This window comes from Nicotiana tabacum, chromosome 23, assembly GCF_000715075.1.
Source record: "Nicotiana tabacum cultivar K326 chromosome 23, ASM71507v2, whole genome shotgun sequence".
In the NCBI taxonomy this organism is placed as follows: Eukaryota; Viridiplantae; Streptophyta; class Magnoliopsida; order Solanales; family Solanaceae; genus Nicotiana; species Nicotiana tabacum.
Window position 1 is genome coordinate 2,948,498 of NC_134102.1, and position 18,288 is coordinate 2,966,785.

The 18,288-nt window shown below is 38.8% G+C and overlaps 2 protein-coding genes across 2 annotated transcripts; both read left to right on the forward strand.

The window, feature by feature from the left end:
* Window positions 1-7,609: 7,609 nt before the first annotated feature.
* LOC107783972 (S-formylglutathione hydrolase) lies at window positions 7,610-12,858 on the forward strand. Its single transcript, XM_016605003.2, has 7 exons — window positions 7,610-7,845; window positions 8,987-9,104; window positions 10,424-10,471; window positions 11,430-11,626; window positions 11,812-11,910; window positions 11,996-12,061; window positions 12,456-12,858. Exons 1-7 carry the CDS (start codon window positions 7,699-7,701, stop codon window positions 12,633-12,635), a joined length of 855 nt encoding a protein of 284 aa, XP_016460489.1. The 5' UTR covers window positions 7,610-7,698; the 3' UTR covers window positions 12,636-12,858.
* A 1,862-nt stretch (window positions 12,859-14,720) lies between these two features.
* On the forward strand, window positions 14,721-17,297 carry LOC142177014 (uncharacterized). The gene is made up of 6 exons (XM_075245446.1): window positions 14,721-15,315; window positions 15,400-15,588; window positions 15,667-16,098; window positions 16,171-16,774; window positions 16,852-16,940; window positions 17,023-17,297. Exons 4-6 carry the CDS (start codon window positions 16,334-16,336, stop codon window positions 17,099-17,101), a joined length of 609 nt encoding a protein of 202 aa, XP_075101547.1. The 5' UTR covers window positions 14,721-15,315; window positions 15,400-15,588; window positions 15,667-16,098; window positions 16,171-16,333; the 3' UTR covers window positions 17,102-17,297.
* The last annotated feature ends 991 nt before the right edge of the window (window positions 17,298-18,288 follow it).

Here is an 18,288-nt window from a genome sequence, read left to right on the forward strand (position 1 = left end):
AGTAGGCAACATAAAAATGGCATATTTAGACAGACGCGCGAACTCCATGTGATACTCCCACACACTCTTACTTCCTTGCTTAAGGTTCTCAAACTCTGCGGCACGAGCTGCCCTAGTCTCAGCCGATAAGAAATAGTCCATGAAAGCGTCAACAAACTCACTCCACCTCGCTGGAGAGCTCCCCTCCTCCCGAGAGTCCTCCCACAACTCAAACCAAGAATAGGCCACCCCTTTCAGGCTGTAGGCGGCCAACTCCCCTCCCTCTGTATCAGTAGCGTGCATAACCCAGGGAGTTTTATGCATCTTATCAATGAATTCCTGTGGGTCCTCCTTAGTATTAACACATGTGAACACCGAAGGATCCAACTGAAGAAACATGTTCACCCTGGAACCACTAGAATCCCCTTGTTGGTTAGAAGATGTGGGTGCAACATTTGATCTCTAGGCTTGAGAAGCCACTATCTGTGTCAGCATCTGGATAGCTCCCCTAAGATACCCGTCCGAAATACTAGAACCAGAAGCTGGGGCTGGAGGTGGGACCGGAATATCAGTTGGAGGAACCGCTGCACCCTCAGTAGGTGTAGGAATTGGTGTGGCCTGGTCAGGTGTAGTGGAATCGGGCAGTGTAGCAGTCGAGGGATTATCCCCACCCCTCGGGTATTCACCAGCATCACCAAATAAAGGGTCAACTGCCACTCCTAAGGTGGGATTGGCTCCTTGTCCAGTTCTTGCTCTCTTCTTAGGTGCCATGTACTGAAAGTTAAAGGAATGCATGAGTTAGAGGAGGAACATTTTCACAATCAGTTTCATAGCATGATCCAGAATATCAAAGAAGGGTATTATTCCTAAATGTCCAAGTAGCATCCAACTTATAGATGTGGTCGACAACACACAGATAAAAAGGATTCTACTAGACACAACTCCGAGACATCCTAGGACACTTAAAAACCTTAGGCTATGATACCAAGTTTGTCAAGCCCCAAATTCGGAAAGTGCGACTAGCGCCCAACCGAGTAAACCTGGTCAAGCAAGCCTGTTAGATGCTTTTTACCCAACGCACACATGATCAAGAGAAGACATAATTTCGTTAATTAGACAGTAGGGAGATCATGTACACAATACTAAATCATTTCATTAGTTACTCCAATTTTAAGTCTCAAAATACACACTCTTATAGTTTGAGTGGAACAAGTCATCAAAATACAACATAACTTGTTTGACTTTTCTAGTACCCATGTACAACCCACATAGTGTCTACGGAGCCTCTAAAAGATACAAAGAAGTGTTATGATAGTGCAGGTAACAAGGTCCCGGCTATACCTCGAGACGTGATAATAATATGAATAAAAGATACAATACGTGACCCCGGGATGAAATGGGGATCACCAAGTCTGCTGGGAAAAGGATGTACCACTATCGTTGATCAACACTGCCTGCTATAGAACCACATGCATCCATTTAAAGATGCAGCGCCCCCCGGCAAAAGGGACGTTAGTACAGTCGAATAGTACTAGTATATAAAACTAAACACCATCTCAATAGAATAAATAATAATACAAGGGGGAAACATTTAAGAATTCAATAAGAGTTTCAAATAATACTAAAACATCAAGTTAAGGATTACATAAGTTTTCAAGTCAATTTACATGTGCCGATATACCATAATTCACAATACCACCGTATTCTTACACGGAGTCCGATCACGACCCGATCGTCTAGGTCGTCTCATTTGAGACATCAACCATAACAACAATTTTATTATAATTTCCACCACAACCACCACTATGTGTGCGGCATGGCGTCCGATCACGGTCCGATCGGCTAGGCCGTCTCACCCGAGACATTGCCTTTTTTAGTCAATCATCTCACATCATACTTCTTTCATATCCTTTCGATTCATGGGCACTAGTGGCCACAATTATAAAGTCATTCTTGGCACTTGGCCGTATTTCATAATTCTAGCTCCCCTTTCAACATTCAAACATCATTATCATTATCAACAAAAATAAGTCTTCCCATTCAAGACATTAAATTCACATATGAGCAATTTGGGAATCTTAGGCACATAGAGGCTTTTCATACAATTTGGCACAACAACCTTTATTTCGATCTTGACTAAAAATCTTAATATTTTTAACACATATTCCATATTTTGAACACATCCTCAATGATAAGGTGATATGGTGAAGCATTTACAATACATATTGAGCATATATACTTCAACACAAGCACATTCGGAATAGCCAATTCTATTATGATCAATTTTGGACTTACACCAATTACATGAAACACCGTGGGATTCAATTATAAGAAGAAGGGGGTTTAGCCAGTATACCTCAATTGATCTTCCTTTAAACTCTTAAACGTTCCAGAATTCTTAGCAACTTCGATCTATTTTAGAAATATAACAAGTTGGACTAAAATTAGGGAGATGGTTATGATTCTAGCTCATTTGAGCACATTATCAAACACTAGGTGTGCATTAAGGCCCTTTTGTGAAAGATTCCATCATTCCCCAACCCATTCTCTATCATTTTTAGCTCACAACCTTCCTACATTCTTCGATAACACATGCATGCAAGATAACAACTCCCATACCCAAGAACTGTCTTGTTAATTACCCATTCTTATATAAATCTCGAAATTAAGGGCTAGGGTGTATAATCTTACCTCTAGGATGAAGACCTAGTGAGTTTTCCTTATTAATCTTCAAAGATTCAAGCAAGATTTGAAGAACAATCATTGAATATCACTCTCCCACTCTAGGGCACTCCCTCACCCTCAAAATATCAAACGATTAGCTCAAAAGTGGTACAAATCGTCTATTTAACAAAATAGGGTCGGGTTATAAAAACCCAAAAATGAAGCTTCGAAACAGGGTATGCGGTCGCATATGCGACTGCATAATGCTTATGCGGTCCGCAGAATAAGCCGCATTATTGCCCTCCAGAACTGGGAAAATCTTACTTGGTTTGCGGTCATTATGCGGCCCACAGACCTGTTCTGCGATAACATAATGTGCCGCAGAACCTTCCTCTGAAAAATCTCAAAGCTGCATAACCCGCGAAATGGTTTTGCGGTCGCATAATGGGCCGCGAAAATGACATAAAAATGGCCCAAAAGACTATCTCAATCTGCGATCATTATGCGGTCTGCAGAGTGGTTCTGCGGCCGCATAGTGGGCCGCAAAAGTGCATTTCTTCTACCCAAATTTTTTTTCTTTACTTTCAAGTGCATTGTTCAACCCAAAAAGTCCGAGCCGCGGTTCGCACCACGAAATATTATTTTTCTTTGCGAAATCTTACGGGGCCTTACGGAAACAATAGTCACCACCTCGCCATGACCGTTACTTGATTTTTGGTGTTTTAGGGCCATAAAACTAGAATTCTGCTTTATTCCCAAATTTTCGTGTGCTCCTTCTGCATGGGCCCGGGCTGCTGGACCCAGACCGCCAAATTTTTTGCTGGATCATCAAAAATGACCTAAGGAATAATAGTCACCGCCTCGCCATGACCGTTACTCATTTTTTGGCATTTTAGGTCATAAAACTAGAATTTTGCCCGATTTCTAGATTTTCGTATGCTATAACCTACGCCTTTTGCATGGGCCTGGGCCACCGGACCCGGATCGACTAAAATTTTGTCGGACCATAAATAATGACATAAGGAATAATAGTCACTGCGTCGCCATAATCGTTCCTCATTTTTTGGCGTTTTAGGACCATAAAACTAGTATTCTGCCTGGTTCCAAGACTTTCACGTGCTATAGCCCACGCCTGCTACATGGGTGTGGGCCACCGGATCCGGACCACCTAAAATTTTGCTGAACTATCAAAAACTACCTAAGGAATAATAGTCACCGTCTCTTTATGACCGTTCCTCGTTTGTGGCGTTTTAGTGCCATAAAACTTAAATTTCGTCAGATCCCCAGATTTTCATGTATTATAGCCCACGCCTTTGGCATGGGCCCGAGCTACCTAAAATTTTATCGAACCGTAAAAAATGACCTAAGGAACAATATTCATTACCTCGCCATGACCGTTACTCATTTTTTGATGTTTTAGGGCCATAAAATTTGAATTTCATCTGATTCCCATATTTTCATTTACTATAGCCCACACCTTCTGCATGGGTCCGGGCCACCGAACCCGAACATCCTAAAATTCTGTCGGACCATTAAAACGGCCGATGGAACTATAGTCACCGCATCGCCATGACCGTTACTTATTTTTTGGCATTTTAGGGCCATAAAACTGGAATTTCACCCGATTTTCAGATTTTCGTGTGCTATAGCCCACACCTTTTGCAAGGGCCCGGGCCACTAGACCCAGAATGCCTAAAATTTTGCCGGACCATAAAGAGCGACCTATGGAACAATAGTCACTGCCTCGCCATAACGTTTCTCATTTGTTGGCATTTTAGGGCCATAAAACTGGAATTTCGCCTGATTCCCAAATTTTCGCGTGCTATAGGCCACTCCTTGTGCATGGGCTCAGGCCACCGGACCTGGACCGCCTAAAATTTTGTCGGACCATCAAAAAATACCTAAGGAACAACAATCACCGCCTCGCCGTGACCGTTACTCGTGTTTTGGCTTTTTAGGGCTATAAAACTGAAATTCGACCCGATTCCCAAATTTTCATGTGCTATATCCCACATCTTTTGCATGGGCCCGGGCCACTGGACCCAGACCGCCTAAAATTTTGTCGGACCATAAAAAACGAACTAAGGAACTATAGTCATTGCCTTGCCATGACCATTCCTCATTTTTGGAGTTTTAAGGCCATAAAACTTGAATTCCGCCTGATTCCCAAATTTTTATGTGCTATATTCCACGCCTTCAACTTGGGCCCAGGCCACCAGACCCAGACCGTCTAAAATTTTGTCGGGCTATCAAAAATGAACTGAGGAACAATAGTCACCGCCTCGCTATGATCGTTCCTCGTATTTTAGCGTTTTAGGGCCATAAAACTTTAATTCTGCTCGATTCCTATTTTTTCGTGTGCTATAGCCCACGCCTTATATATGGCCCGGGCCACCGGACTCGGACTGCCAAAAAATATTGCCGGACCATCAAAAACGACCTAAGAAACAATAGTCACTGCCTCGCCATGATCGTTACTCATTTTTTGGCGTTTTAGGACCATAAAACTAGAATTACGCGTGATTCTCTAATTTTTGTGTGCGCCTTCTGCATGGGCCCGGGCCAGCGGACCCGGACCGCCTAAAATTTTGTCGGACCATAAAAAAATAACCTATGTAATAATAGTCATTGCCTGATTATTATTCCTTAGGTCATTTTCGACTATTATTCCTTAGGTCATTTTTATGGTCCACAAACTTTAGTAGATTCAGAGCCGGTCGCTAGAATTCATACAGATTGCGTGGATTACATCATAAGAAAATCTAGGAATCGTCTTGAATTCCTATATTTTAGCCCTAAAACGCCAAAAATGAGGAATGGTCATGGGGAAGTGATGATTATTATTCATTAGATTATTTTTATGGGCTCGTAAAATTTTAGGCGATTCGGATCCGGTCTCCCGAATTCATGCAGATGGCGTAGACTATAGCACACGAAAATCTGAAAATCGTCTGGAATTCGTGTTTATGGCACTAAAATGCCAAAAAATGAGGAACAGTCATGGCGAAGCAATGACTATTGTTCATTAGGTCATTTTTATGAGCTCTCAAAATTTTAGGAGATTCGAAGTCGGTCGCCTGAATTCATGCATATGGTGTGGACGTACATGAAAATTTGGAAATCGTCCTAAATTGTTGTTTTATGGCTCTAAAAAGTCAAAAAGAAGGAACGGTCATTGCGAAACGATGACTATTGTTCATTAGGTCATTTTATGGGCCCGTAAAATTTTAGGAGTTTCGGGACCGGACGCACTAATATGCAGATGGCAGCAAAAGAAAATTCGAGAATCGTCTTGAATTCCTGTTTTATGACCCTAAAATGCCAAAAAATGAAGAACGGTCTGAAAATTGTTCATTAGGTCATTTTTATGGGGCCATTAAATTTTAGGAGATTCGGGCCTGGTTTCCCGAATTCATGCAGATGGCGTGGACTATAGCATACTAAAATTCGGGAATCGTCCTGAATTCCTCTTTTATGGTTCTAAAACGCAAAAAATGAGGAACTGTCATGGCAAAGTGATGACTGTTATTCATTAGGTAGTTTTTGGTGGGCACAAAAAATTTTAGGAGATTCGGAGCCGGTTGCCCGAATTCATGCAGATGGCATGGACTATAGCACACGAAAATCTAGGGATCGTCCTGAATTCCTGTTTTATGGCCCTAAAACGCCAAAAAATGAGAAACGGTTATGACCAAGATATGACTATTGTTCATTAGATCGTTTTATATGGGCCCACAAAATTTAAGAATATTCGGAGACGGTCGCCCGAATTCATGCTGATGGCGTGGACTGGCACACGAAAATCTGGGAATCGTCCTGAATTCCTGTTTTATGGTCCTAAAACGCCGAAAAATAAGGAACGATCATAGCGAAACGATGACTATTGTTCATTAGGTTTTTTTTTATGTGCCCGTAAATTTTTAGTAAATTCGTGCTAGCCAAAATCTCTATCCAGCCCCAAAGACTTAAATCTAGTAATAAGAACCACATGATGTATGCATTAGATGTACATTACGGGTCCGAACTCTACAATAGACAAAACTCTGTAGTTAAGTAAAGAATGATTAAGAGTAGCCAACAACTATCAATCATCGAGTTTCTAGCAGTACTTAATGGTATGATCAGTGGTCAAGTGAGCACAGTTATTTGTAGGAGTGTTGGTCGGTACGGTACAATATTTAGACATTTTGATTTGGTATTTTCGGTATTCGATTTCTTAAAATGCAATATCAATACCGTACCTAATTAAATTCGGTATGGTTTGGTTTTTCTCTTTTCGGTTTCGGTTTGGTAACTTCGATTTATTCGGTTTGAATACTAACTAGTGCATAGAAGCACATACTGTAATATTCTAAATTAAAGTACTCAAAAATACAAAACTAAAAATATTTGTTGACAAAAGTTTTGTCTAAAACTAGCAAATATCAACCCAGAGAGAGAAAACTATATATAAATGAATAAATTTGATCATTAGAAATGTCTTGTTACTTTTTAGAGTTAACTGATGAACTTAGAGAATAAAGAAAAGTAAAATTTTAAATTTTTATATTTATGTTATAACTAATAATATGTGTATTGTGTAATATAATATATATTTCGGTACGGTATCGGTATTTCGGTATTTTATTTTAAAATACCAAATACTATACCTAATACCAATATTTTTTAAAACTTAAACCAAATACCAAAATATTGAATACCAAATATTAAAATTTTCGATTTCGATACGATAATTCAATATTTACCAAATTATACACCGTCCTTGATAGGTGCAGCTGCACAGCGAAATAACACAAACTAGCATGGACACATCCGTCATACAAAAAAAAACTGACGCTACCTAAAAATAATCTTATTTATTATTTCCTTTCTAATTTTCCAAAGGATGCAAATTAAATATAAAAAAATAACGACACGTGTGTCTCAATTATTAATCTAGTACTAGTACAACCCTAGAGAATTCTTCTATAATAAAGAGTGACACGTTCAGTACGTGTTCTACTCATCTTCAACAAACATCTTCAGTGATTTGAGTTTCTTCCTTAAACTGTAAAAATGGAAACTAAGCCTACAGAAATCAGCAGCTCCAAGATGTTTGGAGGTTACAACAAGAGATACAAACACTTCAGCCCAACACTTGGTTGTTCTATGAATTTCCACATCTTTTTCCCCCCTCCTACTTCCCCTTCTCACAAGTTCCCTGTAAGTTTTCCACTTTTTTATCCATTTTTTCAAGAACCCGTTTTTGAATTATCGATAAATTTATTAACAACCATCTTGGATTTATGGGTTTTAGTTGCAAAGTTTCATTTTTTAAAGCTCAATATTGGAGTAAGATGGGCCAAATGTGCCTGAATTGAACAGTATGATAGTAAATGATTTATGTGACTGACCTCTAGGATAATTCTTGCTGAATAGAATCATCTTTTAACTACCCATTGATTAATTAGCAGCTAGGATTTATGGGTTTTACTTGCAAAAATTCATTGCTCTTAATTTATATTCTCAGTCTTTTTGTTGCTTTCCTCCGGAGGGTCTTTCGGAAACAGTCTCTCTCCCTTCTTGAAGGTAGGGGTAAGGTCACATACTATCCTCCCCCAAATCCCACAAGATCCTCCCCAAATCCCACAAGACCCCACTTGTGGGATTACACCGATTCTGTTGTTGTTGTTGTTAGCCTTTTTGTTGCTTTGTTGCACTAGTCAATGTCTTTGATTGATCTCTTCTTGTTACCTTATCAAGTGAATTCTTTTGTTAGTCTGTTCTTTTTTCTTGTTTTTTTGTATTTCGTCCAAATTTTTCTGACGGGTTTTGACAGGAGATGTAGTTTAAGAAAGAAAGAAGGATTTTTACAGACAGTTGTGTTGTTATAAATCATCTTATTAATTGTAAAATGTGAATTTTAAAGTTAAATTGCTTCTCAATATGGAAATGTGTCATTCCTTTTGGATAGACGAAAAAGGAAAGTGTGTTGCATAAATTACGACATCGGTAGTAAGGTTTTTGCTAGTGTATTATTTAGCTCAGAATTGGACTGAAATGGGCTTAAATAGAATGGAATGATTATTAAATGATTTATGTGACCGACCCCAACTAGCTTGTATTGAGGCGTAGTTGATTGATTGAATGTGTTCTTGATCCATTCACTTGGAATCAGTTTGATGTTTGTTTTTCTCCATTTGTTAAGTGGTAGGAGTGTATTTACAATTATTTTATGTGGTGCTATGTTAGCTGATGCCACATTGATTTTGTTTCATTGATGGACCTGTTTTATGTTGGTTATGAGTGTAATCATATTGGTTAGCTATGTTTACGGATGTTGTATGGCTGCACCAATTTTTAGGTTCTTTACTGGCTCTCTGGCTTAACTTGCACGGACGAGAACTTTATAGCTAAATCTGGTGCTCAACGTGCTGCTTCAAATGAGGGTGTTGCGCTGATTGTTCCTGATACATCTCCAAGTGAGCTTCTTGGCTTATTTGAAGTGTTTATTGGCTTTTAAGCACTTTTCTAGTTTTTGTGGTGTTTGGCAATGATAAAAAGTGCTTAAAAGCACTTACGTTTAGGCATGAAAAGTACAAAAATAAGCCATTACCAACTTTTGGCTTTTGGTTTTTAGCTTATAAGCTACTTTTTAAAAGTCAATCCAAACACCCTCTAAATCACTATATGATAGAGGTCATTCATTTTCTAACACTAATATCTTTTAGATGATGCTATACTTTTATTTGTGATTGTCAATGAATACAAATTTAAAGTTCTTACCTGGTTATTACATGTTTTGAAGCTTGTCAAGGTAATACAGAATTTGACTATACATGAATACTCGGAAAAGAAAAAAAACAGAAGCATTACTTTTACTTAAAATGTAATGCATTTATCCTGCTATTAAAATTGACTTTTGTTATGTTAAAGTTCATAGTGGAGCATGAGCATCAATAAGCTGCACTTGACCTAGAAGAAGTGTGTGCTCCATCTCCCGCTCTTTGCTTAATTCCCATTGGGCTTTTTTTTGGGCGTTTTTCACCTTTTGATTTTCTTAAAACGTTGTAGTTAAACTTTCCACATAAACTGGGAGGACTGGGGGTTTTACAAAAGAAGTGCTTATTTCTCTTTAAAAAAAATGTTTATTTCTTTTCCCTATATTTCTTTAAAAAAAAAGAATCTTGGATATTGTTGAACAAATATTTGTCTAAATATGGATGTTCTGAGCTTATGCCTAAGAATGATGTAGTGCTTTGACCAGATTTGTTGCTTGTTGCATCTAAGCTGTTAGATGAACAAGTCAACAGGGAATCATATCCTATTGAGAAACCCATTTTATTTTGTGTTATAGTATGTTTAGTCAGATAAAATCTATTGGTGAAATGTAAATTTGGATCTTTGAGACCTACGCTTTGTGCTAGTTAAGAAATTACATTTGTGAGGAACGGGATCATGCCATCCTAGTTTAGATGGTGGGGCCCAAGGGGTGGATTGTTGAGTATACACCATGTAGTCATATCACTTTTGTGCTGGAGTTCACCTGTCCTGAGCAGCAGACTATGTAATGAATCACAGAGCAGTAGATGTAGTCCTGTTGCAATTTAAACCTTATTAGTCAACTAGGCAAATCTTGAGTTAGGTGATGAGGCTGCAAGCTCTCATATATGTATGTGTGTGTGTAACTAAAACTTAGCCTTCTATGTGATGGTAATTATCTTAATCAAGCTATTCTTATTTCTTACTTTTGTACATATGGGCTATAAATCTAACTTGGTATTGCCTGTTCTTATTACAGGAGGCCTGAATGTGGAAGGAGAGTCAGACAGCTGGGACTTCGGTGTAGGTATGTGAAAAATATGTGTCCTTATCGATATATATAAATGATTGACAGGAAGTACATACTTATAAAGAGTTTGACATCTGACGACCACACGGACCATGTTGGAGTTTCAAGGCTTACCTTATGATATGTTTCTTCATGTCTGCTCTACATGTTTTCCATTGATGAATCAGTGATGGGGATAGTAATATGGACAATTTGATTTGTTCGCATATATTAGAACTCCCGCCAATATGATTTATATGCTTCCAAATCCTGTATTTTTCCCCTTCGTTCCCAAAGTTCAAGGGAAAAAAAAAAAAAAATACTACTAGAAACTAACAAGAACGGCTTGTCTTGGTGTGGACAGCTTTTGGCCTATATTGGTTATTGATGCCAACATCTCTCTTTGTGCCAAAATTTGTGGTTACTTAAACTAAAAGACCTCTAGAATCCTCACCTATAAGATCAAGCATGAAAATGCAATAGGATCACTTGTCATGATTCATGCAACTTCCACTTGTACTGATATTTTGATGTCATTGCATCTTGTAGCCTGTTGACCGAACTTTTCCTTTTCTTAATCAATTTCGTTACTCTTCTACTAAGGCTTAGGCTTGTTTACATCTTGTATTGTCTTTTCTGATGTACTTTTTTGTTCCCAATATGAACTTAACATTTGCAACCCGAAGAAGCTTGACTTGCGATATTATGTGTAACACTGGGAATAAAGGGTTCTAATTTCCTTAGAGAAAAGTGCCTCACATTTCCTTTTAAAATGCTGTTATGCTCCATTCGGGAAATAATGGTCAACCATACTATCCCTTAATTTTCTTACACTTGAATTACTTTTTCAGAAGGAATGGGTTATTTGCAGTGCCATCTAAGTTTATGATAACTCTTAGCTGAGATGCTTTGTCTAAATTTTCATAAGCTAAATTCGGCAACGTATGAGAAACTTCAAATTTATTTTTTGGAATAGGTGCTGGTTTCTATCTAAATGCTACACAAGAGAAATGGAAGAACTGGAGGATGTATGACTATGTGGTCAAGGAATTGCCGACACTTCTTCTTGAAAACTTTCCAGAACTTGATACATCACGCGCATCTATCTTCGGTCACTCTATGGGTGGGCATGGAGCGCTGACAGTGTACCTGAAAAACCTGGATAAATATAAGGTAGTTCTCTGTGAAAATTATGTCTCTACACATGAACTGAATTTTTGCCAGCAGCTGACTGATTTTATTTGCCGCTGAATCCTAAGGTTTGAAATTTTGAATATTTAAAGCTTCTTAAGACCTTTAGTTTTCATATGAATTCATGTGAGCATTCACACGTAGCATTTTGCTTGTTTTCTTTCCAGTCAGTATCTGCTTTTGCTCCTATTACAAATCCGATCAACTGTCCCTGGGGCCTGAAGGCTTTCACAAACTACTTGGGTGAAAATAAAGCTGATTGGGAGGTATGGTCTTCAAGTTTTGCTGCGTAAAATTAGACATTCTTGATGTGTCTTCATCTTATTGGGATGTTAAATTCTGAATATGCAGGAATATGATGCTACCTGTCTTGTATCAAGGTTTAACAATGTCTCTGCTACCATTCTTATTGATCAGGTACGGCTAAATCTCTAATATAACAGATGATTTTCTCGAATTGAGCCTTTGAGTAGTTTGTTGTTAAAATGTATCTCTATCTTCTATTTACAAAGTTATCAAGGGACATGAGCTTCCTGCAGTTGGTCATAGGCTTTAATGAGTACAATTGGGAATAGCATCTTGCTCAATTCTGTTGCGTGGAAGTCTTCCACCTTTACAAGTCTATTGAAAAAGAAAGGTCTTCCATGTCTATGTAGGACACCATTTGATGTATTATATAGTCTGCTCTCTGTTTGCAATAGTAGAATAGAATGATTCCTAGATAGCTCGTTATACGTCCTATATTTCCTATGAAGATATGACCTAACATACTTCTCAATTTATTTGAACTTCTGATTGTTTTATATTGTAGGGAGGGGATGACAAATTCTTGAAAGATCAATTGCTCCCACATAAATTTGAGGCGGCATGCAGAAAGGTTGGCGTTCCTTTGCTGGTGCGGTTGCAACCTGGTTATGATCACTCTTACTATTTCATTGCCACCTTCATTGATGATCACATTCGTCATCATGCCCAAGCCCTTAAGCTTTGATTTGGTTAAGCTTCTACTTCTGCTGAAGATTTTCTGGAAATGTAACGAGGGACAACTTAAGCAAGTTAATAGTGGTGCACTTTTCGTGTGGCAGGAAGTATGTTGAGGTACTTAATGAGTCTTTCCTGTTACTCTTGTTACAGTTTTTTCATTTGCTATAACTCATCAGTGGGCTGATGTAGTAGAGTTAATGATGTAGTATAAGTCTATCAAGTTTAGTGAATAGTGCAAATCCATCCTCTTAAAGCTTTAAAATTTTGATGTGGTCCAAGAACATCGAGTGCGGAACCAAAATGTGGTTCTTTTGGACTCAAAGAACCAAAATGCGTGGAAAAAACAATAGTGACCATAATATATATAACGCTCTAATATAAGGCGCTATACCTTAACGGCCGTTTGTCCGTTAAGGTATAGCGCCTTATATTAAGACGTTATATTTGAACTCAAACGAGCGGGAAGGTGTAGCGTCCTAACATAAGGCGCTATAGTATAACGCCTTCACGTAAGCTGCTATACTTACATAAATAATCGGTCCCTTCCCCTTCCCCAACAAAACAGAACGGGTCCCCTCCCATTAAAAAAAGAGAAACAGCGGTCCCCCCCACCATTGTTAACCAAAAAAAGCTCGAGTGGAGCCCACCGGTTTCACAAAAGTGTAGATTCTCGGTCCCACATCGTATCTAAGGTGTTATCTCGTAGTGGGTTGCTTGTTTCGACTCTAAATAACCAAATCTTCAACTTTTCAAAAACTTTAAATCGAGGTATTCCGACTTATTTTATGTTAAAACTCATGTATAAAAAATGCCTATTAGTTGTTTTTACTGTGTTGTATGTTATTTCGTGATTGTTTTACGATATAATTAATTTGTTATTTTTTGTCTGGATTATATTATTAGTGTGCTAAAAAATTAGTAAAATAGAGAAATTGTTATTAGTTGTTAAAAAAATGTTAATTGGTTACTTTTTATTGTGGTATATATTTTTTCGTGATTATTTTGTGATTAAATTAATTTGTTGTTTTTATCCAGTTTAGACTATTTATTTGCTAAAAGATTAGTAAAATAGATAAATTGTTATTTTAGGAATATTTAGATGTTATTGTTGTACATATATTAATATGTGACTTTAGTTCCCTGTAGTGGTATCTTGTGCCCTAATGTAGTGCTCGTATTTGTAATATAGTGCCCTTTTAGCGTAGTAAAATGTAGTGCCTTTAGCGTAGTATCTTTGTAGTTATTGAAATTAATTATTTAATTATCTGTTAAACCCAAAAATATCTGAAAAAGCTGATAGTTCAAACACAATTCTAGTCAACAAACGTAAGAAAATAACATGAGAAAACAACAATATTTGTCAAACTAAGTATTGTTATATGAATATTTAATAATTAAATCAATAATTAATTATTTAATTTTATTATAGTCAAAAATAGGTGAGTAACAAACAAACATATGAAATAATCAACTAACATATAAAATAACAGACCTGTTGAGTGGTAAAGTGGGGAAAGTTTCTCATCATGAACACAAGAACATTGGATTCCTTGGTGCTACTGGGCCTCAAATATCGAGTCCGGAACCAAAATATGATTTATTTGGACTCAAACTAAGTATTGTTATATGAATATTTAATAATTAAATCCTGTATAGTTATGAGACTTAATTATTTAATTTTATTATAGTAAAAAATAGGTGAGTAACAAACAAACATATAAAATAATAAACTAACATATAAAATATAAAATTATAATATAGAAAATGTATCAACCTAATTAACAATATAGTAAAAATATCGAATAAATTTTAATATTAAAGATATTACAATATATTTAAAGATGTTAAGCAATGAAAAAGAAAAATACTTTAGTTAATATTGTTCAATTTACAGTAGTCGTCATGGAGGTTCCGCATGTGCATCCCGGACCTGCCTCGCTAGAGCTACTGTTGCTACAGGCCGAGCATAGGTTTTCATACATATGGGAGGGGCAGTTATTGGCCCAGACGTTCCGTGCTAGACGAGTAGACGATATGTGAGACTTTCTCCTGGCCCACCATCTCCATTCCCCGTATAATCAGACGCCTTCAGGATATAGGTTTCTATAGGATTATTGAGATCGGCCGGTTGCAGCTGGATTGGTCGTTGATCACGGCTTTGATAGAGCGGGCGACCGGAGACGCACACATTTCATTTACCCATTGGCGTGGCTACTATCACGTTTCAGGACGTGGAGGTTCTATATGGGCTGCCGGTTGATGGCCATCCTTTAGCTTTACCGCATGCTATCAGAGATTATACGGGAGTGCAGTACCTGGAGATGTTGCAGCGGCTCACCGGTTTCCAGCCAGCGCATGATACTGCATTGAGTGGGGCTAGTCGTCTGCAGTTGACGCCCGTCCGGCTGCATGTGAAGGCGATGCATGTGGACATTACAGATGATACACCGGATCTTCATATTAACCGGTACACGAGATTGTTGATGCTGCTTATGTTTGGAGGGGTATTGTTCCCGAACACTTCGAGAAACCTAGTCAGCTTGAGATTTCTTCATTATCTTGAGTAGCTAGATGATTTACCTGGTTACAGCTGGGGTGCAGCAGTTCTTGGTTACTTGTACATGCAGATGTACCGGGCTAGCATGGGCACCCAGCGCGACGTTGCCGGATTTTTGCCGCTGCTGCAGGTGAAAACATAGTCAATTATTTTCATGATTATAACATACATAGTGAAAATATACCTTACATTTTACGTCCAAATTGTATATTAGGTTTGGGCCTGGGAGCGGTTCCTGCAGTTGCAACCACCTCTACCACCCATCGCTCCGAGTGCACCACCTCCACCGTTTCTCCCTTTAGCTAGGAGGTGGGTTGATAGGCGAGGCTACGAACGCGAGTTCCAGGCTCGACATAATCTCCCCTATTGCAGGGATTTGTTGGATTTACTAGAGGCTGCACAGGTAAATGTATACTTAACTTTACTTGGCCTAGCTTTATATGTGTTGCGTATTCTCACGATTCATGTTTTTACTTAATAGTTCATTTGGAGGCCATACAACGACGAGTTAATAGCTGGTTTGCCCGATTATTGCTCGACCGACCGACTTATGTGGAGCTCTTCCGTCCCGTTGATATGTCTCAATATTATCGAGTATCATGCCACCGAGCGAGTCCTTTGCCAGTTTGGTCGACCGCAGCTTGTACCTACTCCGCCCGTTTGGCTTAGGACACATTACCAGCGGGATGAGCGTTCCAGGGTTGACCAGACATAGATGGCCTGGCTAGAGGCGCAGATCGAGATTTGGGACCAGTGGCATGACCTTATTCCGCCACCCCATACACCTGAGTGTACGGATGGTGAGCATGAGTATATGGGTTGGTACCGCAGCGTTACCCGACTTTTCGTCGGGAATCCCATTTATCGCGCTGGCGGTCGGTACGTTCCATACGCCGGGAGGCATGAGGCACTGGTATGTTATTTGGTATACTTACTTATAACGTTAACCTAGCGATCCGTAATTTATATTTTACATGTTGTGCAGGCTATTGTCCTACATCTGTTCCACCAGTTGGGACCGCAGATGCAGCAGCATACCGACAAAGAAGCGACCGCTTTGCACGAGTATGGCTGGCAGGTTACAGATCTGGCTTCCCAGACATTGAGGCGAGCCCTAGATGATGAACGCTTAGGATACAAGGCTGATTATGTGGCGCCAGAGCAGTACCATCGTGGGCCAGCAGTGGAGCCTGAACGTGGTCGACGTGGCAGGCGTGCCTAGAGGTAGGGGTGTCCCACGAGGTCGTGGGGGTTGGCGAGAAGTTGATCCTCAGCAAGGGGGCGTTGAGGCACTTGTTGAGGATGTTGGAGTTGATCAGTCGGGTGACCACCCTGAGCCAGACCATGCTCCTAGTGATTTGTCGTCATTCAGCCTACAGCTTACTCCAAGGACTTCGCAGGTGACCCCGTCAGCTCCATTATTGATCACGGGCACGGCCATTACGCGACAGGAGTGGGATCAGTATTTTCCTGGTCCTCCAGAGTCATCGACGGTTGCTGATGATCGTCCGACACGAGATGTGGATAGCGGGCGCCGACTAAGTTATGGCTCATCATCGAGGGATGCTGAGGATCTTTCACAGGATTTGGTTAGCTTGTATTACTATTATTTATATTTGTTTTTATCTCATTGATTAGTCATAAATATCTAAAGCGTTTTTTTAAGGCATCATCCTCGCTCGTCACGGAGGCCACTTGTGCGATACTGACATGTCTGAGACAGATGATTATATTCAGGAGCCCGCCGAGACCATGGTAAGACAATTTAAATTTTTTGACTTAACACGTACATTACTAATATATATTTCATATACTAAAATATCTTATTATTCTGTAGGTTACTGCTGGACCGACGACCCATTCTACCGATCCTGCCAGCCTTACTGACAATCATGCTGCAGCGCATCCTCTGGTAAAAAGACGACGTGATGAGGATGATCCTGATAGTGTAGCCGGGCGGGATGGGATGCGCATCAGGCCAGCCAATACTTTAAAGCATACAGGTTGTGGGACACATTGACTTTTTTTTCATTTTTTGTACATATGACATTCAGTAAATAATAGCAATATTATTTATGGTTTACATTATATATGCATTATGTTTTTATTTCTCGGGTTCTTTGTTATTTTGATACTACAACACAAGAACAAACATAGCAACTTAACATAATTTAAATTTGATACAACTAATGAAAATACATGACACGGAAAAACATAAAGATAAAAAACTACACTCAACACATATATGTGTTTGTGTAGTCACTATCGCCCATTATTCTCTGCTTCAACCACTTAAATTTCTCTTCCAACCTATTTTTTTCTTCTTCCGCTTCTTTTAGTTTCTCCTTCACTACCGCAAGTTGTTGTTGTAGTTTAAAGATCTGGAGTTCGAATTCACCGGTCATATTCCAAACATAGTGCAAACAATGTTTGTAGTATTCCTAGTAAATGGGTTCATCATACCATTCTTCAAATCTACATTGATTTTCGTCCTACAAATGGGGATTATAACACAACACTATTAATTAACATGTTATATAAAGAATATTAAGAAACATATTTTCCAAAATAATAACTTACAAGTTGTTGACATATCCAGCGTCTGCGCCCCACATTACTATTTGACCAACATGGCTTCAAAATCGCACGTTTGCCACAATAACACCTTGGTACGTCATTGCGTCCAGACATTTCGTCATGCAAGAAAAATGAAAAAAATATGGAAAGTTTAACTATTTGTTTTTGTTAAGCGCAAATAATAACTAAAATGTGCTACGCTTTTATAGGCAAGAAAAAACACATAAAGTGGTATTTCACCGCGCTATGTTTCGCATGATAATGATTCTTTAGGGTACAATACAGCTTTTCCAGAAGATAGCTTTTGCAGAACAACATCTTTTTCAGGTCGACAAGACAATACACATAACGTGGTATTTCATCGCGTTATGTTTCGCGTGATAATGAATCTTTAGGGTACAATACAACCTTTCCAGAACGACAGTTTTTTCAGGTCGACAAGACAATACACATAATGTATATTGGTGGCGTGCTATGCTTCGCGTGATAATGATTTTTTCGGGTATAAGACAACTTCTTAAACTGA

Coding starts and splice junctions, on each gene's coding strand:
- LOC107783972 (XM_016605003.2), top strand. CDS start 7,699: ATGGAAACTAAGCCTACAGAAATCAGCAGCTCCAAGATGTTTGGAGGT. Junction 9,105..10,423: donor TGTTCCTGATACATCTCCAA/GTGAGCTTCTTG, acceptor TTCTTATTACAG/GAGGCCTGAATGTGGAAGGA. Junction 11,911..11,995: donor AAAATAAAGCTGATTGGGAG/GTATGGTCTTCA, acceptor CTGAATATGCAG/GAATATGATGCTACCTGTCT.
- LOC142177014 (XM_075245446.1), top strand. CDS start 16,334: ATGTGGCGCCAGAGCAGTACCATCGTGGGCCAGCAGTGGAGCCTGAAC. Junction 16,775..16,851: donor AGGATCTTTCACAGGATTTG/GTTAGCTTGTAT, acceptor CGTTTTTTTAAG/GCATCATCCTCGCTCGTCAC. Junction 16,941..17,022: donor AGGAGCCCGCCGAGACCATG/GTAAGACAATTT, acceptor ATTATTCTGTAG/GTTACTGCTGGACCGACGAC.